This window comes from Berghia stephanieae, chromosome 15 (genome assembly GCF_034508935.2).
Source record: "Berghia stephanieae isolate SIO BIC M18660-M18661 chromosome 15, UCSD_Bste_1.3, whole genome shotgun sequence".
Taxonomy (NCBI): domain Eukaryota; kingdom Metazoa; phylum Mollusca; class Gastropoda; order Nudibranchia; family Aeolidiidae; genus Berghia; species Berghia stephanieae.
In genome coordinates, this window is record NC_088374.1 from 25599507 (window position 1) to 25624283 (window position 24777).

Genomic DNA, 24777 nt, shown 5'->3' on the forward strand with positions numbered 1-24777 from the left:
ACAAAACCGTCATGACCCAAGACAGACAGTATTCCTCGTTTCAATTTGATAGTCAAAATAGCAGAAAGCCTGGGACATGCAAGGGGGTTTCATTTATATTTTTCTAAATATTTTTTTCCTCAGACTGCCATTACAGGCCAGTCCCCATTTAACCCCCTCCTTACCACCTGCATCAAAATCGTCACATTTGTTACGACAGAAAATACACTTTTTCTTATTCAGATTTATTTTGTACATCACAAACTTTGAAGAATGATCTTTATTTAATTAATTAATAACAACATAAAGTTGTTTTGTAAAGAGCTTGTTTGAGTTTAAAAAATCAATTTTTCTGCTGTGTAAGCCAAGCCTGCCATTTTGGGAAAATACTGAATTTGATGAGTAAGGAGATGGTTAATCGGGACAGTCCAGGATATGTAATGCATTTTGAATAGCAGGACAGGTTTCAAGTGGTGAAACGGTATTCAGAGGCTCCTACACCCTATAGTCCAAATTGGAATCTGAATAGATAATAGGGAGAGTAGCAGACTGTACTCAATAATACCGCCGATTGGAGCCAACATATAATACTACCTAGGTCATTGACCTCACATATTGGAGCCAACATAATAATAACACTTCAGTCATTGACCCTCCCACTTCTCCCCCCCCCCCCCCACCCCCCCCTCCACCCCCTAAAATATAATATCTGAAATCAACTGCACACACAATGAAAGAATTTACCAGACACACAGAATGTGTGTTGATTGATAATAGAAGATGACGACGAAATAAGCCATTGCTCACACTTTTTTTTAAAACATTTATTTTACTAGACAATATATTTTTTTTTTTTGTTTAAATTTTCCTCAAAGCAGAATTTTTGCCTTGGATTGCAGAATGGCAGAATTAGAACCAATTACGTGGAATGATTCTGTGAAAAGCAGACAGGTAGGTAGGAGCCTCTGCATCATTTATGGCTTCCAGCTCCCGTTAAACTAAAGCTTTGGAAACCCTGGAGTAAGAGATGGCTGACCTGTATCTGGTGGAGGACTTGGCCAGGTCCTGGGTTGTCCCTCTGGAGGCCGTGACAATGTCACTGGCTGCCTGGTTCAGATTGACGGCCGTGCTGTTCATATCCGACTGGACCTCCTGGTAGGACTTGTTGGTGGGAGGGAACTGGAAAAGGGGGGGGGGGGAGGGAATGGAATCATGGGATGTTACTACAAACCAAACATTAATTTGTCTTGTATTCAACTGAATAAATTGTTGATTGTTGGAAGAAAAACAAATATACAGACCTGCCTATTGCTAATGAAAAATTCGTAGAATTAGGACATTTTGGCTCCAATTTCAGACAAACATGGACGACATCTCTAAGTTGTTAAAACTTATTGAAAATGGAAGTTCATTTCAGACTACAAAATTTCAAGGATTTCAATGTGTGATTTAATCATTGCCAGGGTAAATTGTGGATCTGTAAATTTAACCATAACGACCATAATTTTAATCTTCTAAAAACTATGAATTTTTAGATTGTCAAGTAAGCAGGTCTGCATGAATTTTGAGGTATTTTTAATCTTTTAAAATTATATATATATATATATTTAATTATATAGACATTTTGAAAAGGTAAATCCTAGATCTGAAAATAAAATAATTAAATAAGAAAAAAAAGAAAAGAAAATTCATACAATCTTCATGATTGGCTATTTCATTCATGGGAAACTACCTCTATAGGAACTCACCCTATTCCCAGTTTATTTGTTAAAATTTCTTCTCCATACAAGACCTCCCCCCCCCCCCCCTTCCTCCACCCCCTATTTCATCCCACCCTCCTAACAGTTACCACTGGCCTACCTGAGGATTGACCAAGTTCTGACAACTCTGTGTAATTTGCCTGATGGCGTTGTCAATGTCCCTCTGTCCTGGCAGACAGTTGACGCAGTTGTTGAGGGCGCTGGACACGCTCTTGGACATCTGCAAGATACAATGGAATTCACTGTTCACAACAACAACAACAAAAACAACAACAATGACAATGAGTCAATCAACAAAAAGACACCAGACAGTATTTCGTGTTTACAATATTACAATAATGCAAATGCTGTAGCTTGTGTGGCTATGTGCTCTAGTGGTATGACACTCCCATTCAGAACAGAAGGTACGGGGTTCAAGTCCCGCTCTGTTCAACGCATGGTTGAGTCCTCGGAAAAGGCTCTTAACTCACATTCTCTCACCCTTATCAGGTTGTAAAATGAGTATTAAGAGGGCTGTATCTGTTGGAAAAAATTGTAATATCGCCTAACGGACGTCATGTCTCATTCTATATGTTAAACGTTGCTGTTGGCTAGGGACCCCTTGTAAAGCGCTTTGAGCACGTTTAGTGGATATTGCTGTAATGGTTGACTTTTATTTATACTTTATAGAATGATCAAAAGCAGATAATCAGATATTTTCATTGAGTTAGTTTGTCATGAATTATGTCCCCTTATTAGACCCTATTTTTAAATGTTAATTATATTGTGAGTACATTGCCCTTGTCGTTTATAGTTGTTTCCCCCTTTTGGGTATCAAAGGAAATACTTTCTATATAAAGTCCCCCCTAATGTGCTGACCACCAAGTGTGACTTCAGTGTCATTTTTGTATCAAGAGCCAACCGGCTATTCATTGATCACATTGATATAACAAAAAGTGGTTCTTCGGAGCTGGAGTTTATCCCAGTTTCAATAGAGTTAAACGGACAATAGAAATTACTTGCTACCCTTTGGATAGAACACTAGTCTGTGGCAAAGTACAGACCCAATTGGATTCAGTAGTCTGATGTCACGCCGCCCGGCAATGGCGGCCATCTTGGTTCTAAACAAAGAAAATCATTACTTTTTATTCTTCATGCTGGCTAGAACTTTTCATATGCCTTGTGACCAGAATGTGTAAAAGTCAAAACATGATCAAATTTATGTTTTTTTTTCCTCTGGATACGCTTTTTTGCTCGCCGGAGAAATATTTCATACGGGCGTCCGCCATTGTTCCGATAGTTTAGAGCCAGTGTTACTAAGTTACCATGCGTCATTAGGAAGGAAGTGACGCTACGACTGTTGAAGAGTATTACCCAATCATTGCCAGTTAGACATGTGGGGGGGGGGGGGGGGGGGGGGGGGGGAAGGGGGTTGGTCAGAAAAAAAATGGACTTAACCCGGGATTGAATTCGGTCCTTTGCGTGTGAAGCGAGTGCTCTACCAATTGAGTTATCAACATCTCCTTTGCACTAAATAAATGCTCTAATTTTTTATCTTTAAAATTTTATTTAAAATGTTTTAAAATTGTGATTACCTGAGAGAGACGCTGCTGGTTTTCTGGATTGGTTGGGTCCGTCATGGCCCTCTTGGCCTCCTCCAGTAGCTGGGTGGATTGGCCGATTACCTCTCGGGCATTTCCTAGGATGGCACGGCGAATCTGGATGGAAGGAAAGGAAGGTCAATTTATAAATGGTGATTGATTGATTGATCCACCCGAATAAATGATTGATGTACATATTTTATGAAAGGCACAGGTAAGCAATCAACAAGTCACATTTCAACAGGAAAGAGACAAAAAGTTTTCTAAGATTTTTTAAAAAATGTCATTTCCTTGTGTCGACGATAAAAAAACATGTCATCATGTCATTTGGTTTGGGATTTATTTTTTTTTCTTCTTCTTCTTCTTCTTTCTTACAAAATTTAAATAGAATTTTTAAAATTAAAATAAAAGTAAATGAAAATAAAATATTACAAAAATTCTATTTGAAAAGATGATAAATAAACATTATCTTTAAAACAAACATAGTCCTTCAAAGCCATTAAAGTCATGGGGCCAGAGTTTATTATGGTTTCTATGGCATGACATTATAGTAATTGCATGCTACTCTTTCGATAGAACACCAGTCTATCTCAAAGAACTTCCCACAAGATCTAACAGACCCAGCTACCCAATCACTGCTGGGTGGACATCATCTCGACTGCACTCAGGATCAATCGATTTCAGTCCCTTTGTGTGTGAAGCGAGTGCTCTACCAACTCACCTATTGGGACCCCCAATATATAGGAATGACATTTGTCACATAGGCTACCAACTCACCTATCGGGACCCCCAATATATAGGAATGACATTTGTCACATAGGTTTCCTGCTTACCTGAACATCTTCTGTGGTGGCAGCAACCCCTCTGACCGAGTTGACCAGGATCTTCAGGGCATTGACCGTGTCTCGAGCTGCGATGCCAACGTAATCCTCATTGCCCTGGGCATTTTTAAAAAAAGGATAATTTTACTTTGATACAAATGATTTAAAATGATAGCAAAACACGGGCTATGATTGCCGATGTCGTGGAATACGATATAACGACATTATTAATTATACTTTGTCCTGTCAGTCAAACTGTCCTGAATCTGAGTCTGAATCTTCCTTTGTTTGTTTTTAAGGGTTTTACGGCGCTTGCAACACATTTAGGTCCTATCAGCAACAGTACAAAGGAAGAAAATGGGATAGTCCAAAAGTTATAGAATTACAATTAAAACACCTAAGAAAAAGTTAGTCAAAGGAAAACTGGTTCAAATAAGATGTAGGTTACAAGAGCAAACCATCATATACTTAGTTTGAGGTCGCCTAAATGTCTCATCCTGACTCAAGCACAGGTCCCCACAAAAGGAACACACTCAAATGTTTACAAATCATAATTATATATAAGCAATATTAAAAAATAATACAGTGCAAAAAAGAGATGATTTACAATACAAAAAATATCATCTCCCAAAACTAACATCACATTTGACGGTTTCCCTCCCAACCAGGGAATCCAGCCAGGCCAGAACAAAACCTAGAAATCAAGACAAAGACAGAAAGCATATTGGAAAACAGATATAGGGGGATAGAAGACGCATTAAGTACCTCCCTGCCCATTTAGAAATGGATCCGCATTGCCATAAGAAAGAAATGTGATTACCTGAGCAGCAGCTGTGAGAAGTTGTGCAAGGGAAGAACCAACTGTTTTGGAGGTCGTACCCAACTGGCTGGAGCAGGACTCCACCTGACAACGGATGGACAGATGGATATATTGGATGGATTGGATTGATATATGGAATGAATGAGTGAATGAATGAATGAATGGATGGATGGATGAATGAATGGATGAATGGATGAATGAATGGATGGATGAATGAATGAATGAATGAATGAATGAATGAATGAATGAATGAATGAATGAAAACTCATTTTTGTAAACATGAATGGCTGGATGGATGGATGGATGGAAGAGAGGGAGGGGTGGATAAATAGATAGATGGGCTGATGGATGGATGGATGGATAGAGGGATGGTGGGGGGGAAGGGAGTAAGATGTGGATAAATGGGTGTACGGATAGATAAGTGGATGAATGGATGAATATATTTATGGATGGATGGATGGATGAATTGATGAAATCAATAGACTGAAAGAATGGAATGGAATGATGGATTGACAAAAAGACATCCAAGCCTTGCTAGACTGAAATCAAACAGTCAACACAAATAGCCTTTGACCACAATAAATACAAACACGTACCGATTCCCCTGGCAACGTGGCCAGCTTCCCGGCCTCAGCGGCCTGTTGTATCTCAAAGAGATCTTGTTCCAGCTCGTGAAGATGGTCCAGAGCCGAGTCGATTTCCAGGGATGTGCTGGTTTCTTGGGCCTGGAGATTTGAAATCAAAGTTAAAAGTCGGTCATTCTCCCAATTCTTCTCTTTTCTTTTATAAAGTTAATTTTAAAAAGCTGGAAATTCAATGTTACAGCGGGATTTTCAAACAAAACGAATAATAAATAAGATAGATAAAAAATAAATAAATAAAATAAATAAATAAATAAATAAATAAATAAATAAATAAATAAATAAATAAATAAATAAATAAAAATATGTATAAAAAAATAAATAAATAAATAAATAAATAAAAATATGTATAAAAAAAAAAAAAATAAATAAATAAATAAATAAAAATATGTATAAAAAAATAAATAAATAAATAAATAAATAAATAAATAAATAAATAATAAAATATGTATAAAAAAAAAAAAAAAATAAATAAATAAATAAATAAATAAATAAATAAAAATATGTATAAAAAAATAAATAAATAAATAAATAAATAAAAATATGTATAAAAAAAAACCCAGATAAATAAATAAATAGAGAAATAAATATATGTATAAATAAGTAATAACTAATACCTAGATAAATCAGCCCACAACGTTCCATGTTTGGTATTTTGTTATATTCATTTTTGTTGATGACTTTTTCCATTCATCGAGCCACCCACCTTATTGGCCGTTGTCCGGAGTTCGGCCACGGCGCTGGACATGGCCATCACCATGTTGTGCAGGTGCAGAGCCACTGCCTGATCGGACACAGTCGGGGCAGCCGCGTTGCAAGCCGCTATCAGTCGGCTGGCAGGCTGGATGAACTCGTGGCTTGCATTGATCAAAGCCAGTTGTGCGGTGGCGCTATCTGGGTGACGCTGGAAGTTACGCAATGCACGGACCAAGACTGGGATCTGTTCATCCACATTCTGAAATAGATGAGAAAAAAAATATCTGGTAATGTTTTCATAGTTTGCTTCCTTAACTGTAAAAATCTGTATGGACTGTATAGTTGATATTTCAGATTTACCATTAACATTTAGAAACACTGGATAACAGATATTTCAGGTTTATATAGACTGGATAACAGATATTTCAGGTTTATATAGACTGGATAACAGATATTTCAGGTTTATATAGACTGGATAACATTCAGGTTTATATAGACTGGATAACAGATAATTCAGCTTTATATAGACTGGATAACAGATAATTCAGGTTTATATAGACTTTTGTTTGTTTGTTTGTTTGTTGCTTTAGGTCTCTTCCAACACAATTGAGGTTATATGAGAGACCGCTGAAACAAAAAAACAAGCAATCTAACAAAAATAGTACAAATGTAAATCAAAATCATGACCTAAAGATATCATAAGCTAAATTATAAATAACCAAGAACAAACAGGCAGAAGATTTACAGAAAAAAAAATATCCCCTGTCAAAAATACAATCACAAACCAAAGAAGCAGGATAGGCTAGTAAAGAGAAGAAGAAACGACATCACTATCGGATCGTACACCCATGCGAACATCATAGGTATATGATTCAAGGGTGATGCTCCCATCCAACCACCCGCTTATATAGACTGGATAACATTCAGGTTTATATAGACTGGATAACAGATAATTCAGCTTTATATAGACTGGATAACAGATAATTCAGCTTTATATAGACTGGATAACAGATATTTCAGGTTTATATAGACTGGATAACAGATAATTCAGCTTTATATAGACTGGATAACAGATAATTCAGCTTTACCATTAACACAATATAGACTGGATAATAGATATCTCAGCTTTACCCTTGATTCTATATAAACTAGACAACAGATATTTCAGCTTTACCATTAATCTCAATAGACTGGACAACAGATATTTCAGCTTACCCTTAACTCTATTTCTATTAAGACTGGATAATAGATATTTCAGAGTGTTTCCAATCAAAATATCTTATTAAATCATTCTCCTTTTTCATATTTTAATTTTTCTATATTTTACACATCTGATTTTAAAAAGGCCACTGGGAGTTTTTTTCTGGGTTTTTTTCTAAATTAGGAAAATAAAAGAGAAAACTAAAACGATTTTTTTAACCAAAATTTTTTCTGTTAAGATTCTGTAGGAAAAGAAAACAAGAAAACAAGAAATAAAAGAAATATACTGAGAATTTATTGACATTTGTCTCCAGCATTTCCCTCTACATCGCTTTGTCTACGTTGTATTCAACTATTTATATTGATGCTATGCATTTAGCCAAAAAGCTCACAACAATGTGCTAGCCGGATATAATGTACCAACACACAAAACTGTGTAACATTGAACGATTACAATCTGTTTGGTAGAATCTAGTGAGAACTACTCATAAAAATGGCTGGCTAAAAACAATAAGAGATGAGTGACGTTAACTTCATTCCATCTATACTGCAATACTGCCTTTAGAGTAAAACTGATTCTTTGCTGTCTATAAAAAACAAAACAATTCAAATAGGAGGAAAACAGGAAAATTCCACACAGGACAGGTCACTCGGCTATGTGGTCTTGTGGTACGACACTCGCTTTCCAATCAGAAGTTCCTGGGTTCAAGCCTCGCTCGGTGAATAGTTGAGACCTTGGAAAAGGCTCTTTATTCACATTCTCTCACCTTACTCAGGTGTAAAATGAGTACCTGGCAGTTAACAGCGTTGTCTCTGCTCGAAAAAATTGTAATATCGCGTAGCAGGCGTCATGTCCCCTCCTAAATGTTAAATGTTGCTGTTGGCCAGGGACCCCTTGTAAAGCATTTTGAGCACGTTTAGTAGACATTGCGCTAATATCTAAAAAAAAAAAAAAATGAGGTCAATGTTTAACTGTGTCTTGTTTTCATCTATTGGTTAATTTGACAAGTTTTGTTCACCCTTGGAACCATGGAGCTTCTAAAAAAAGTGTTGACATGTTTGTGTTGTCCTGTGAATAGCGTTCACTGTGTGGACACAACCAAAGAAACGACAGATGAAGATGAGAATGAGTGACAGGAGAAAATTTCCAATAAACTTGGCAGTCAGAATGAGATTTAAAAGTGAATCTTCAAAGGGAAAAAAACGAAACAAAAACTTGGGTTTTATGGGAAAATATTGAATTGGAATATTGAAGGGAATCAAAATGCATATTCAATCAGAACATTATATTATATATATATTATATATATATATATATATATATATATATATATATTTTATATATAAATTATAAAACAAAAACCATGAAATAATAGTGCTCAACTTTGGTATAAAAGGAGCTATTTATAAACATATATATATATATATATATATATATATATATATATATATATATATATATATATATATATATATATATATTATATATATATATATATATTTATATATATATAACATATTAATATATATATATGTGGTTGTGGGGAATTGGCTGGAATCACGTAGATTGCTCGACAGTTTCGTGGAGCGAATTGCTACTATTTATAACAAGTGGATGCATGAAGATTTCATCAAAATACCAACGGATGGATGAAACAACGTTGTAGGAGTAAATAACCAAATGAGGTGAGGATAAGAAACAAACCTACATCCTCCAACAACATTGGGCCTACTGAACACAACAACATTCCTCCCGGACACTCGGATTTTTAAAGGACCTCCCTGAAGATTCCAACACGGATGAAACAACATTGTCAGAGGATAGAACAGAATGAGGTGAGAATAAATAAATAATTCGCACCAAGAAACTGTTGAGCACTCTATGTGATTCACGCTAATTCCCCTCAACCATGTACATAATATTTGATGGAAGAAGAGCAGTCTTAGCCAACTCTGAACTCTATCTCATCATCAATATGACTATTGTTGTTTATCATTTAAGCGAATTTTTAAAGCCCCTTTTTTTCCAACTCTTGATATAGTATTATGGTTTACCAAAACATGACACCAAAATAGCTCTATTTTTAAAGCCCCTTCTTTTCTGCCTCTTGATATAGTATTATGGTTTACCAAGTCATGACCCAAAATAGCTCTATTTTTAAAGCCCCTTCCTTTCCAACTGTTGATATATCATGTCGTACCAAACCACAAGCATTAAGTTCCCTCGTCTTCGTATCGAGTTACAATGACATGAAGCATTGATTAGGATCAATATAAAGAGCTTTGGAGAGCAGCCTGGGATCGTAAAAAATACAAACAAAAAGGTACAAATGGACTGACTTTGGATGGAAACACAGTACAAACAATAAACACGAAACAACATTCCTTTGTTAATTGTATTGCTGACTAAGGTTTTGTACCCGAAACATACATTATTTGTATTGTTTCCACCCAAAGCCTTCCATTTTCACCTTTTTGTTGGCACGATACATATAAAATCTTTACAAGTTCAAAAGCACTTTGTATAAACAATTTGTCATTCATTCATTTCCAGGACTCTGGTATTTCTAGACACAAATAAATGATAACATCAAATTGAATGTAAGCTTCAATTTAATTACAAAAACAGATCAAATGAACGTTTTGGGTTTCCCCTTTATCAACAAAACAGGATGAATGAAACACCACAGATGAATGAGATAATGTGGTAGTGGCGTAGTTAAGATGAATAAACAAAACATTGGTTGGCAGGAAATAGTATGATTCTTTGTAAGGAAGCACGATTTAAATTTAAAGGGGAAACCTGAAACGTTCATTTGATCTGTTTTTGCAATTAAATTGAAGCTTACAATCAATTTCACATTTTTATTTATTTCTTTGAGCTCCGAGCACCAACATTTACATGTTTCTAGACACAGTAATTCTCTGTCTTCGTGAAGACACAGTATTTCCTTTCCGGTTTCTGTGAGTGATTTTATGGAATGATATTTATGATCGCATATGCGTATATGTGTATAAGCCCTTCCAAGCAAGTTTGGTGGAAAACGGCGCTAAAGAAATTACGCATTATTGCTATTATTATTATTATTATTATTATTATTATTATTATTATTATTATTATTATTATTATTATTATTATTATTATTATTATTATTATTATTATTATCATTATTATTATTATTTCCAATAAATATTTTATAAAGGTACAAATCAAACATGGCCTTAGACTTTATCTACAGATGAACTGACTGAATACTAGAAATAACAACTGGATGCACAAATGGAAAGAAAAAGAAAAGAAAAACTGGAAATAGTCAAAGAAACAGATGATCAATTCTCGTGTCTTCCTGCATTCTTTCAAATGAGTCAAAGAAAGAATAAATGCAAAACAAAAAAAACAACAGTCAAGAAATAAATTAATTTGATAGAAAAGATTCTCTAATTTTCAGAAGAAAAAGTAAATGGATTTCAAGTTTTTTTTTGTTTTTTTTTCTTGCATTATGGACTGGATACTAAATAATAAAAACAAATTGTTAAGTAGAATTCCCCACATCATTTAGTGATTTTAAAAACAAACATCATTACTGTTATTATTATATTATATTATTATTGTTATCACAATTAAAACAACCACCAGTATTAACTAAAGTATAAGATTTTTACAAAACTTTATTCTTCGGAGAGAAAAAAATCGTTTTCAATGTCCGTTTTGTCATTCTATTATGGTACAGGAGGGGAAAGGGAAATATAAATTTATTCCAATTTTAAATATGGATACAACAAGGCTGGTAGGAACCGGGAGATCCCAGAGGAGACAATCAAAAATATCAGTCATTTTCAAAAGGTATCGGAATGGGGGGTGGAGGGGGGGAGGGGTTGAATAAAATCATCATAAGCAGGGCCATACCTGTGCTGAATGAACCATCTGTAGGTTTTATAACAATAAGAAGAAGAAATTCAACATAACAAATCAACAGACACACTAACACACACACACACAAACATTCTCACACACCCATCCGTTATATCAATGAGAAACATTCCATTCCAAACACCAAACAGATTTCCCACCTGGCCAACTTGAACATGTAAATATTCAAAGTTGTCAAGGTGGAAAATCAAAATCATACGAGTAATGAAGTCTACGTTTGTCAATCCTCAATTTACCCTCAGCAAGATTGAATGACTTACAGAAGGCCTCCCTGGATGTGATTTACTGCCATATTTTCATGGATTATTTTCCAATGCAGATTCTGATCGAGTCCAAAATTCGCAGTTCTTGGAATTTTTCGTAAAAGTCAGCCGGTCTGAGATTTAAAACATATTTTAAATCTGATTGTTGACTTGCTTCAGCTTTCTATTTTTTAAATTCATTTCTTTGAATCAAACACTTTTTTGAAGAAAATTTATAGTTGATTCCATTCACTCTTTGGTCGTCTATAAATATTTAGGATAGACATCAATGATTGGATTGAATAAAAGGACGAAGAGAAGTGGGGAATGGGGAGTGAACCTTATAGTTAATTTTATCAACTCAGAATTCCAATAGAAAATCTTGTTTTAAAGTTACAAAAAAAAAAAAAAAAAAAAATTAAAAATGTTGAAAATTAATAGATGCCTGCATCAATTATAAATTTAAAATTTAATATACTATTTTTTTTAAACAAACATTTGTAGTGTCCTTTCATTTGTAAACAGATTATTTGGTTTAATAATATATTTTAGTCTTCACTCCAAAAACATGAGGCTCCCCGAGATGATATATATTATCTATATCTAACGCTTGGTTTCTACCCTTTATACAGGACGCCATTCTAACCCACAGTACTACTTAGCACTGGGTGGTCAGAGGGGTATAGAATTTCATTTTAATGACTCCATGGATTGGATTCCTAGTCGGCCTGTTAGTTTGTGAGTTGAAAAAATCAGTAGATTTATATGTGGTAGATGTGGATATGATGGAGAGTTTAAAAAAACTTACAGATCAAAAACATTTTTTTAATAAAACGACCAAAACAAAAAATAACAAAACAAAAAACAAAAATTACAAATCAAAGATCACGTATAAATACAAAATCTAAAAAGCAAGAAATTGTGTTATGACAACAGCTAGAAAATGATGGAATAAGAAATAGGTGTTAATTTTTAAAATTAAACATGTAGAGAAATAAGTCAAGAAATAAAATAGACACAAATGTTACAGAGTGAAACAACACTGACAACGTCGTCATACTATATGAGTGAATGCTTGTCACTAAACTATGAAGTCGCAACTATGACAGATGATGTAAGCTGTTGAATTGAACAACATTTGACATGAAATGTACACTGATCATGATGATCTGTTAAATTTGAAATGTCGATCACTTGTTTTTATCCAATTCTGTCCAGATGAAATAGATACCCATGTCTAGTCAACTATAAAATCTGATTTTAAAAATTCATTCCAAACACAAATTGAACCAACTGTTTTAGTCAATATTTTGTTTCCATCCATTTTCTCTGTTCAAATCAACATCCAACATCGTGCGTACAACAATGGCGACCAACAATTATCAAGCTGGTTTTCTAAAACTTGTCAAGTTGATTTTTCTACTTTTTGAGATTTTCTATCCATGAGATAAATTATTATTGTAAATTTTATTTTTAGCATCAGTTGACACAAGAATTTCCCTAGATTTGTATGAGTTTGAAGTTTAAATAAGATAAAATGATGGAAAGAAAAAAAAAAAAATTAGGGTAAATAGCCCTCAATAATAATCATGGGTGAAAGTTACTCAATGATATTAATCCTGCAAAGGCAGGTGCTCAGAAAAATAAATCCTGCAACTACCAATAAGAGGAAAAAACAGAAGTGCGGTTAATTATATAAATGCCGGTTTTTTTCATTTTCGAATTCCGGCCAGACAAAAAAACAAACGGCGAGACCTCTTTTTCAAAAATAAAAATCAGGCCATGCCGGACTTTCACCCATGATAATAATATATCCAAATGGGAAAAACAAACAGAGATGATGAGTTTTAGAAAACCACTCTTCCTATCAATAAATAAATAAATAAAACCATTATAAAAAAAAAAAAAAAGCAATGATCAAAACACAAAAAGTGAAAAACACCAAATTTGACAATGTAATTGTTTTCTTCCATACCTGAGCAGCATTGGCCATTTGTTGGTTGGAGGTTGGGTTGCCATTAGTCTTGTAGGCTTGGTTGGCCGCATTGATGAGTTGGGTTGCCTGGGCCGTGGCATGGTGGGCCGATGCCTGGATGGGATTCGGAATGAAAAGATACGATGACATCATGACATTCACAATTGGAGATGGATTCAAAATATTGATATCAATACGATGACATCATGACATTCACAATTGGAGATGGATTCAAAATATTGATATAAATACGATGACATCATGACATTCACAATTGGAGATGGATTCAAAATATTGATATCAATACGATGACATCATGACATTCACAATTAGAGATGGATTCAAAATATTGATATCAATACGTTGGCATCATTACGTTCACAATTGGAAATGGATTCAAAATATTGATATCAATACGATGACATCATGACATTCACAATTGGAAATGGATTCAAAATATTGATATCAAAACGATGGCATCATTACGTTCACAATTGGAGATGGATTCAAAATATTGATATCAATACGATGGCATCATGACATTCACAATTGGAGATGGATTCAAAATATTGATCTCAAGATACTTGACTTCAATTAGGAAGAAAACATTTATATTCTGTACTGCCAAAATATGGAACAATTTAAATTTTCAAACAACAAATGCTACAGTTATGAATGAATTTAAAAATGCCCTTGATAGGGAACTTTTTGCTTTAAAATACATGATATATGACTGATCATTATTAATATGTCAATAATAATAATAATTGATGTGTATTTGTTTTGTTTTGTTTATTTGTGTGTGTGAGTTTGGGTTTTTTTTTAAAAAACGTTTTGATCTGTTTCTCCCTTTTTAGTATATTAATCTCAAAGAATATGCAATGTGTCCAATATAATGTTACTTGATATGTTTCAATGGTATTCAATGAACATTTGGTCTATTTTAAAGCCCTATACGATATGATTTGATTTGATTTGTGACATAAGATGATGAGTGTATGTGTAAAGGTAAAATAAACTGCACTTCAGTGAGACAAATTGTCACCCATCACCTCAAAACAGTACTATATCGGATCAATAAACAAAAGTAAAAATCTTCAATAGGGAGCAATAGTGTGATGTCAACATACTAGTTCCAATCTCACTGGAAGTGTGAAACCAAAACACTATGAAGGAGACACGAAAGCCCCCTCTCAATCATCGTTATTGTCTCATCATCATGTTTTATTGACAAAGGGGAAACAACCCAAAACGTCCACATCATCTGCCTTTGTCAACTACATTAACGAGTGGTTTTCCAAAACTAGTGAAATCTATTTTTCCACTTTTCAAGATTTTATTTTTTTTCAGAATAAATTGACATAAGAATGACCTGAAATTGATGGCAAGTTTGACGTTTATGGAAAACACAAAAATAGTCTCAGGATCACAGAGAGATCATTCTGGAAATTATCCCACAAATCTCCAAATCAGAAAAACTGAAATAACGAGTTTTGCAAACCACTCTTCAATTAACCAGTAGATTTTTGACCAATCAAACATGGGATTTGACACATCTTCACGTGTGCTCGGGCAAGCATGGTTGGTTGTTTATAAACAATAACTTGAATGAAATCAACCTCTCTCTGATCATTGTTATTGTTTTTATACCGCCAGATGGGTTACGAGTTATCACACAATTTTCTCGATCATATTATAAACGGTTAAGTTTAAACATAAATTTCTCTTTTGCTTCTATTAATCAAGCGGAAGAACAGTGAGTATTTTACTTCGACACATACCATCGATAGCAAGACACGGGTAGTCTGATATGGTAACCCATCACGACCATTGTTTACATTATGACGACTGTCCGAGAGGCGTGGTTATCTATGTATCAAATGAAGCTTCTATGTCATGTGATTATCTTTATCTATACTTCCCAGAGTAACTCACTCACCTCTAGCTTGTTCATCACTCGTCGTTTCAGAGCGTTGCTGGCAGCCGTGTTCGTGGCCGACCTCAACTCTTCAGCCGCACTGCGCAGCATCTGTTGTTGGTACGAATCGTTGGGACTGGATGCACAACCCTTGGCCGCCTCCACCAGTTTTTGTGTGGCATCGGCCAGTTGTTTGGCCGCCGCCAGTAAACGTTTCTGGGTGTCTGAGTCGGTGTTGTCGTCTGCATCAAACCTGATGGCGGTCACTAGAGTGGAGGTTGCCTGATGGGAAAGATAGAAACCGTTGCAGTATCTTCCCCTTATAAAATAAATATGAACATTTACATAGCACGTTTCCACAGATTTACCATGCTCAATGGGCTTTACAGTATTTCATTTATTCCCCCAGCAGGCCATAAGGAACCACATTTCTATTCGATACAGTACCAGTCATCAGTTAGGCGTCCTTTTCGTACAAGCACTCTTACAATATGTCACTGCCAACAGCAAGGTACTCCTTCACACCTGAGTCAAGTGGGGTAATGTATGTAAAGTACCTTACCCAACCTTAGTGATGCTTAACATTGCTTGACTTTTATAACAAGACTAGACAACACACCATTGAGTCACCGAGCCACAAGAGCTAAGCAAGAAACTTAGCCCCTGTTACTCACTTTTCCACGCAGCACTGCGACTGATGCCTTGGTTATCTCAATCTTTTCTCATGACAGACCCAAAAGAAAAAACTTTGTTTGAGGACAAATGAAGGGAATCTTATTTATTTATTAAAATGTAGGCAGTCGCCCTAACACAGAATCAAGATTGTATAAAATTATCAAATGGAGAAATTAAGGAGCAGGCACCGGTGTAAGATAAACAACTGAACACATGTGTATGAAAGGTGCCAGAAACAGCAAGAAAGAAAAATACAAGAAAAAAAAACATCCCAAAAAACCAGTCTACTTCAACTGGGGTTGACATCAACTGATTTTTGGGATGTTTTTATTTCTTGTATTTTTCTTTATTACTTTGTCTGGCACCTTTCATACACACGTGTTGTTTGGCACCTTTCATACACACGTGTTGTCTGGCACCTTTCATACACACGTGTTGTCTGGCACATTTCTTACACACGTGTTGTCTGGCACCTTTCATACACACACGTTGTCTGACACCTTCCATACACACGTGTTGTCTGGCACCTTTCATACACACTTTGTCTGGCACCTTTCATACACACTTTGTCTGACACCGTTCATACACACTTGTTGTCTGACACCATTCATACACACTTTGTCTGGCACCTTTCATACACACGTGTTGTCTGACACCTTTCATACACACGTGTTGTCTGACACCTTTCATACACACTTTGTCTGGCACCTTTCATACACATGTGTTGTCTGACACCTTTCATACACACTTTGTCTGGCACCTTTCATACACACGTGTTGTCTGGCACCTTTCATACACACTTTGTCTGGCACCTTTCATACACACGTGTTGTCTGGCACCTTTCATACACACGTGTTGTCTGGCACCTTTCATACACACGTGTTGTCTGGCACCTTTCATACACACGTGTTGTCTGGCACCTTTCATACACACGTGTTGTCTGGCACCTTTCATACACACGTGTTGTTTGGCACCTTTCATACACACGTGTTGTCTGGCACCTTTCATACACACTTGTTCAGATGTTTATCTTGTATCAAATTACCTGAGCCAAGGACTTGGCCTGCTTGACCATCTCATGGGCGTCTCCCACGGATGAGAAGAGTCGATCTGTCACGTTGATGATGGTGTCCACAGCTTCTTCATGTTGTTCATTGGCCTGAGGAAAGAAAAGCCAAAAATAAAATAGAAAATTATAAGTAATTCAAAATCTTCCTGAAAAAAAAAAAATAGTAAATCTATTGAAAAATCATATTTATGTCTTTGTTGGGTTTTTTTGGGGGGGGTTTACGATGCTTGCAACACTTTTAGGTCATTTCATTGAATGCAGGGGAAATGGGAGATGATGGGGTTGTAGCATCAAAGAAAACTCAAGACAAAGGACAAACTGGTTCAAATAGAGAAGAGAAGATCCCAGCACCAGTAAACCATCAATGTGACGATTTGGACATGACCTACAAGTCCCATCCAGGTAGAGGCATAGGATCCCGTCATAAGGATACACTCAAATACAATCTAGTCAAAACTAAAAACGTTGAAGAATAAAAGTGGATCTGGTAATATTTGATAGAAAAGGCCCCCATAAACCTGCATGTATGTGCAGGAGTTTATCCCAGCTCTGTGGCAAGAAAGGGTGAGACATTGCCTGTTACCCGATAGGTAGGATACTTGAGTACTTTCCAGGAGTTTGAACAGACCCAGCTACCTACTCATTGCTTGGCAGACAGAGGATACTGTGAAAAAATGCCTTGCCTAATCTCTGGCTCAAACCCCCTGGCTGCATTTTGATTCAAAGCTATATTGTTATGTAAGAGTGACACGCCGTAAGAGTGACACACCATATTGTTATGTTAGAGTGACACGCCTTAAGAGTGACACGTCATATTGTTATGTTAGAGTCACACGCCACACTCTTATGAAAGAGTAACACATAATGTTTGGAATATGAAATGTTTGAAAGTTATTTGTTTTAAAAAAAGCATCTTCCAGTTTTCTCAAGAGTAAAATCTTCCCGTAAAATCTTCCCTAAAATCTATGTCCATTGTACCAGGAGATTCCTGAAGTGTTGACAAACATCGTTAGAAGAAAAGTAACACATGTGTATTGGAGGAAACAAGAAAGAAAATGAATCCAATTCTCACATTGGTGGGCTGTGCAGCCTTCTTGATGTGGACCAACAAATCATTGAGGGCTTTGGTCACAGCTGTGGCTGCAGATCCCAGGTCTTGTAACAAGTAGTCATCCTTGCAGGCCGCTTGAGATGTGTCCACGATGCCTTCCACGGATTTGGCCACCAGCTTGGCCGCCTCGATCAACTGCTCCTGGCAGGCTGGATGGCCAATGGTTGGGGCCACCACCTGGAAGGACAGAAACAGTAATAATAAGTGAATAAAATTCAGAAAAAGTGTGCAGAGGGCACACTGTGTGGTCTTGACAGTTGTTTTCGGATCGCAATCTCCTGGGTCGAGCCTCATCTGCCCATAGTTGAGTCCTTGGAGAAGGCTCTTTACTCACATTCTCTCACCGTACGCAGGTGTAAAATGAGTACCTGGCCGTTAACACAGCATTGTCTCTGTCCGAAAAATTGTAACATTGTGTGACAGGTGTCATGTCCCGTCCTAAATGTTAAAATGCTGTTGGCCAGAGACCCCTTGTAAAGTGCTTTGAGCACATTTAGTGGTTATTGCGCTATATATATATAAAAGCTCAATTTTTAATTAATTTTTTTTTAAAAGCTTTTTTTACTAAAAGTGGATTTTGAGGCGGTAACCATTGGAAGTTGGGACTGAGATGATCTTAAATTTCGAGTGGGTTTTTTTTTTTTAAATTTTTAACTTGACTGACCTTAGTACAAGCCACAAGCTGGGAAGTGGCCAGGGCCGCTTGAGTGGCCGATGAGATGACCCGGTCCTTGTGGTACTGCTCATCTGTGGTATTGGCCACACTCTTGGCCTTGAGGACCAGGGAAGCTGTCGCATTGGCCACTCCTTTGGCCAGGGACATCAGGGTTTCCTGCCAGATTGCAATGATTTCATCAGTTGTTTACTCGTTGATTCAATAGGGAATACATGACAAGACGTGGATTTTATCGTCATTACAAAAATACTGATACATACGTGTGTGATCGTTTGTTTTTATCGTCATTACAAAAATACTGATACATACGTGTGTGATCGTTTGTTTTTATCGTCATTACAAAAATACTGATACATACGTGTGTGATCGTTTGTTTTTGTCGTAAAAACAAAAATACTGATACATATGTGTGTGATCGTTTGTTTTTGTCGTAAATACAAAAATACTGATACATATGTGTGTGATCGTTTGTTTTTATTGTTAATACAAAAATACTGATACATATGTGTGTGATCGTTTGTTTTTATTGTTAATACAAAAATACTGATACATATGTGTGTGATCGTTTGTTTTTGTCGTAAATACAAAAATACTGATACATATGTGTGTGATCGTTTGTTTTTGTCGTAAATACAAAAATACTGATACATATGTGTGTGATCGTTTGTTTTTGTTATTGATTTTAATGTATAAAATATATTCATCCATAGAGAATTGGGTTTATACATGGTGTTGATGATGCTGTTGTAGTTGTTTTTGTTGTTGTTGTTGTTGTTGTTGTGCCGATGACAATGACATTGATGATGATGATGATGGATATGATGATGATGGATATGATGATGATGATGATGATGATGATGATGATGATGGATATGACAAAGATGATGATGACGACAATGACAATGATGGTGATGAGTAGACCCATGACCACCTTACCAACCCCACAATGACAATGATGGTGATGAGTAGACCCATGACCACCTTACCAACCCCACAATGACAATGATGGTGATGAGTAGACCCATGACAACCTTACCAACCCCACAATGACAATGATGATGATGACAACGACAATGACAATGACAATGATGGCGATGAGTAGACCCATGACAACCTAACCAACCCCACATGACATCCATACCTGGAACAGTTTATCCAGATCCTGCACCGTCTCACCAACTTCATTCATGACATCCTGCGAGGCCTCTCCAATCTTGCCAGCGGCTGCCAGAAGGTTTTGTCTCGGCTACAAACGACAACAAGAAGAGAAAAACCAATTTACCTAAAGCTATCCATATCATCCACCCAGCAGTTATTGGATAGCTGGGTCACTTAGACTTAGCAGCAAGTACTTTGCGATAGACTAACATTTTATCCAAAGGGTAGAAAGCAATTGCTAATAACAAGAAATGAAGTGAGTAGGAAAGTGCCAAAAGACAACAGAGAATAAAAACTTTTCGGCAGCGATGGGGGCTCGAACCCACGACCTTACTGGTACGACAACTCCGCCTGGCCGGGGAGATCGTGGTAAAAATAAATCAAATCAAAAGAGAATGCCATTGTGGTCATGTCGTCATATCTTTGATTTTTGTTTTGTTTTTTCAGGTCAAGGTCTTTTGAAAATATCACCTCAAAATTTGTATTCTCTATTGTCTTCTGCACCTTTCTAATAACTTCATTTTCTGTTAGTGCAATAGGGGGCAGTGTGGCTCAGCGTACGGTCTTAGCTTTGTACACGAAAAGTACAGAGTTCGATCACCCGCCATTGCACTGTGTTGTCTTGAGCAAGTCACCTCGCCCAAGCTCAATTTGCAGCGCTGCACTGCGGCTGATGCCTGGGTTATTCCAGTCTTCCCTTGGAATAGACCCTAGAGTCAAATTTCCCCCATGGGATGAATAAAGGGAATTTTATTTTATTTTATTTTATTTATACGTTGGAACTTTCGTTGGAAGTTTTTAGAAAAATAAAGTGAATCATTATAAAACATGAATTAGGGTAGCCGAGTCAGTTAGATAATAATAATAATTATAATAATAATAATAATAATAATAATAATAATAATAATAATAATAATAATAATAATAATAATAATAATAATAATAATAATAATAATAAAGATATATATATATATATATATATATATATATATATATATATATATATATATATATATATATATATATATATGGAAAATAGTTGAAAACAAAACTGTGCCTATTCAAAGATTAGCATCAATGGATGTGGTTGACAATGGACAACTGTATAAAAATGAATGAAATGGATCAGACACGCCGTCTCCATAGCAACCCACAAAGGAACAATAAATAACTCATCAAAACAAACTTGTGATGTCTACAGGTATGCCTGCCCCTCCCATTCAAACAGGATGGTCCAGGGTTCCAGTCCCACTGAGAGCAGCACATAGTTGAGTCCTTGGAAAAGGCTCTTTACTCACAGTCTTCCATCGTACTCAAGGTTTAAAGTGAGTACCTGGCCATTAAAAGTGTTGTCTCTGTAGGCGTCGTCGTGTCTCGCTCTATGTGTTGGCTAGGGACCCCCATGTCAACATTTGGTCAATATTCAGCAATAGAAATGTTCAAGTTTGTTGTTTTTTAGATTGACTTGAATAGAAATCCCAGCATACCTCTTGATTTTGTGGCTCTGCAGCCTTGAGGAGATCGGAGAAAGCCCCGATGAGGCCCCTGGCAGCGTCCATCAGCCTCTGGCCAGAATTCTGGTCCTCGTGAAGACAGGCCAGCATGCGGACGTCCCGACTGAAGTCTCCAACATTGGACGAGCTGGAATGGTAAAATACAAACGAAAAAAAAAGAAAAAAAAAAAAAAGAAATCATTAATAAAAGAAAAATAAATGATTATTGTAAAAAAAAATTTAAGACGTAAATACATTTTAAAAAATAATTATAATCAAAACAAAAAAAAAGGCATTGGAAACAAAAAACAAAACAAAACATTTTTAATAAGTTGGGGGGATCGTTATCCTTAAAAAAACTATTTAATAAAAAATAAATAAAGATAGCAAGAAGCAGGCAATGGACAAATCCGACGGAATCCAGAACGGAACAGGAAATCATTAACATTTGGTTTTAAAATAAAAATTAAAATAACCTGGATGGCAATGACGAATGTGAAGGTTCAAGAATCGATAATGATTAAAACCAAAAGAATTTCTTTCAACAATAAAGAAGAGAAAACAGTCGTGTTTTGGCCTTGTCGTCAGAGGACACGACACAGAGAAGAAAAAAAAGAAAAGAAAAAAGAAGAAAAAATGGAAGAGAAAAGAGGAAGGAATAGGATTTGCTGAAAAGATCTGACGTCTTAACTCACTCAACCCTAACACCGACTACATCCGTAGTTTACCCGGGGTTACTTTTACCCCATGCCTATTTATTACATTTTTATGAGACAAATTATCGGCGTAGTATCAAAGCCAATGTTTTTAGATTTTACATGTTAATGGTAGTTGAATAAAACTATCTATGCACACGATCATTTTAATACATTTTTTCCAATTTTGAAAAGTAGCAAAAATCTCTAAGATTGAGTGAGTTAAGGAAATAAATAATAATGTGAAATTGAATGTAAGCCTTGTACAACGCCACTATCCCATTATTTCATTCATCCTATTTTGTTGATAAAGGGGAAACCCGAAACGTACACATTATCTGTTGTCGTAAATTAAATTGAAGCTTACATTCAATTTCACATTCTCATTTATTTCTTCGAGCTTCGAGCAGCAACATTTTACATGACGTCTGAAGGAAAAAGACAGTAACTTTACTTCTAAAATATTTTTTTTTTCACTTTAATACGGCAGAGATCATATGAAGAAGACGACTGGAATAAGATAGAAAGAATGTAATGAGGCTGTAGTAGTGTGGAAGGTGTGGCCCTTTGGGACACAAGGAATCACAGGCTTCAATCAAATAAGTCATGTGTGTGGCTATGTGGTCAAGTGGTGTGATTGGAAGGTCCTGAGTTCGAGCCTTGCTTAGTTGGGTCCTTGGAAAAGGTTCTTAACCCACATTCTCTCATCGTACTCATGTGTAAAATAAGTACCTGGCTGTGAACAGCGTTGTTTCTGTCCGGGAAAAAGTGTAAAATCGCCTGACAGGCGCCATGTCTCGTTCTACAAGTTACGAGTTGCTGTTGGTCAGGGACCCCTTGTAAAGCGCTTTGAGCATGTTAAGTGGATATTGCGCTATATAAAAGCTCCTTTAAAGTGTAGAAGGCTTGACAGAGACGGAACCCGAACCTGGATAAGGTCAGGGAAATACAAATAACAACAAGAGCTTACATCTGGTTGACAGCGGCACCAACGGCCGTGTAATCCACTTCATCTTGTTCAGCAGAGGTCAAGGTCACGAGTTGTGCCGTGGCGGCATTCATGGCTGACAGCTGGGAGCCAACCTTTTGTTTGGACAGGTCCATCTGGTTCTCCCTCCATTTCTTGGAAGCCTGAGGGGAACAACACCAAAAGACAAAATAATGATGATGAAGTGAGAAGCGGCTATGTGGTCTAGTGGCATGATACTTTTCTTCAGATCGAAATGGTCCTGGTTTCGAGTCCGGAGCGGTGCATAGTTGAGTCACTGAAGAAGGCTCTTTATTCACATTCTTTCATCGATGTAAAATTAGTAAATAACATTGTCCCTGTCCGTAAAAAATTGTAACATCACCTCACAGGCATCATGTCTCATCCTACGTGTTGCTACTGGCCAGTGACCCTTTGTAAAGCGCTTTGAGCATGTTTAGTGGATATTGCGCTGTATATATAATTTTAAGCTCAATTATTAAATCTACCGTTCCCTGCTCCATTTGAGAAGACTGCAAAAGCTGGTAAGGAAAGCCCACCAAGAGGCAGACATCGTCTCACAGTCACTACGACGACAACCAAAATAAAAAAGATAGGCCTGGACGACTTACAGGATCGTCTCCCAGCGTGGGCAGATCATCCTTGTGGTCGAGATCTGAGTGAGCTGCGTCAATGGCCGACAGACCATCTGTGATGGTGACAATGAAAGCTCTCTGGGCCTGGGTCAGCTCCTGTTGCTGGGCATTCTTGCCCTGGAGAGATAACAATAAATGAATAAAGAATTATAAACAAATTTGATAAAAAGATTTTATAAAACAGCATGCAGACAAGAAGTCTAACATCATGTCTAGAATTAACTCAGTCAACCCTAACACCAACTATATCCGTAGTTTACCCTGGTTACTTTTACCCCATGCCTAACTATTACATTTTATGAGACAAATTATAGGCGTAGTATCAAAGCTAATGTTTTGTTTTTGAATGATAATGTTAATGATAGTTGAATAAAACTATCTATGTACATCCTCATTTTTAATACATTTTTTCCAATGTTGAAAAGTATCAAAAATCTCTGGGATTGAGTGAGTTAATGTACAGTGGAATCCTGCTAAAGCCAACACCTCCAGCCCAGAGATACGAGCAGACTCCAGTAAACTAAGTAAGAATAACTCCAAGTAAGGCTGACTTGATCCATTATCAACGGAGCACACTCAGATAAAGAACAAAAAATTTGGGGCCAACAAAAGATGTTGACTTTAATCAGATGTTGACGTGTAAGAATGTTGACTTCAGGCCGATTCCATTGCACTAGCTTCACTTATTTTTTCTTTTCTCGACCAATTCGCCAT

General features: G+C 36.3%; 1 protein-coding gene across 35 annotated transcripts in view; it reads right to left on the bottom strand.

Annotated features, from left to right (window-relative positions):
• The window catches only part of LOC144960773 (talin-1-like), a 146447-nt gene that overhangs the window by 71077 nt on the left and 50593 nt on the right, over positions 1-24777 (bottom strand). For 19 of the 35 annotated variants that reach the window (XM_078894103.1, XM_078894101.1, XM_078894102.1 and 16 more), the window contains 16 exons: positions 24040-24180; positions 23411-23571; positions 21740-21893; positions 20236-20340; positions 19083-19250; positions 18380-18595; positions 17284-17397; positions 15585-15845; positions 13646-13759; positions 6308-6556; positions 5557-5685; positions 4961-5044; positions 4153-4257; positions 3314-3436; positions 1840-1959; positions 1016-1158 (listed from right to left, as the gene is read on the bottom strand). In XM_078894103.1, coding sequence (XP_078750229.1) covers positions 1016-1158; positions 1840-1959; positions 3314-3436; positions 4153-4257; positions 4961-5044; positions 5557-5685; positions 6308-6556; positions 13646-13759; positions 15585-15845; positions 17284-17397; positions 18380-18595; positions 19083-19250; positions 20236-20340; positions 21740-21893; positions 23411-23571; positions 24040-24180 — 2387 coding nt within the window. Of the gene's footprint in view, positions 1-1015; positions 1159-1839; positions 1960-3313; positions 3437-4152; positions 4258-4960; positions 5045-5556; positions 5686-6307; positions 6557-11404; positions 11423-13645; positions 13760-15584; positions 15846-17283; positions 17398-18379; positions 18596-19082; positions 19251-20235; positions 20341-21739; positions 21894-23410; positions 23572-24039; positions 24181-24777 lie in introns of all 35 variants that reach the window. The other 16 variants (XM_078894099.1, XM_078894078.1, XM_078894091.1 and 13 more) reach the window with 1 other exon arrangement.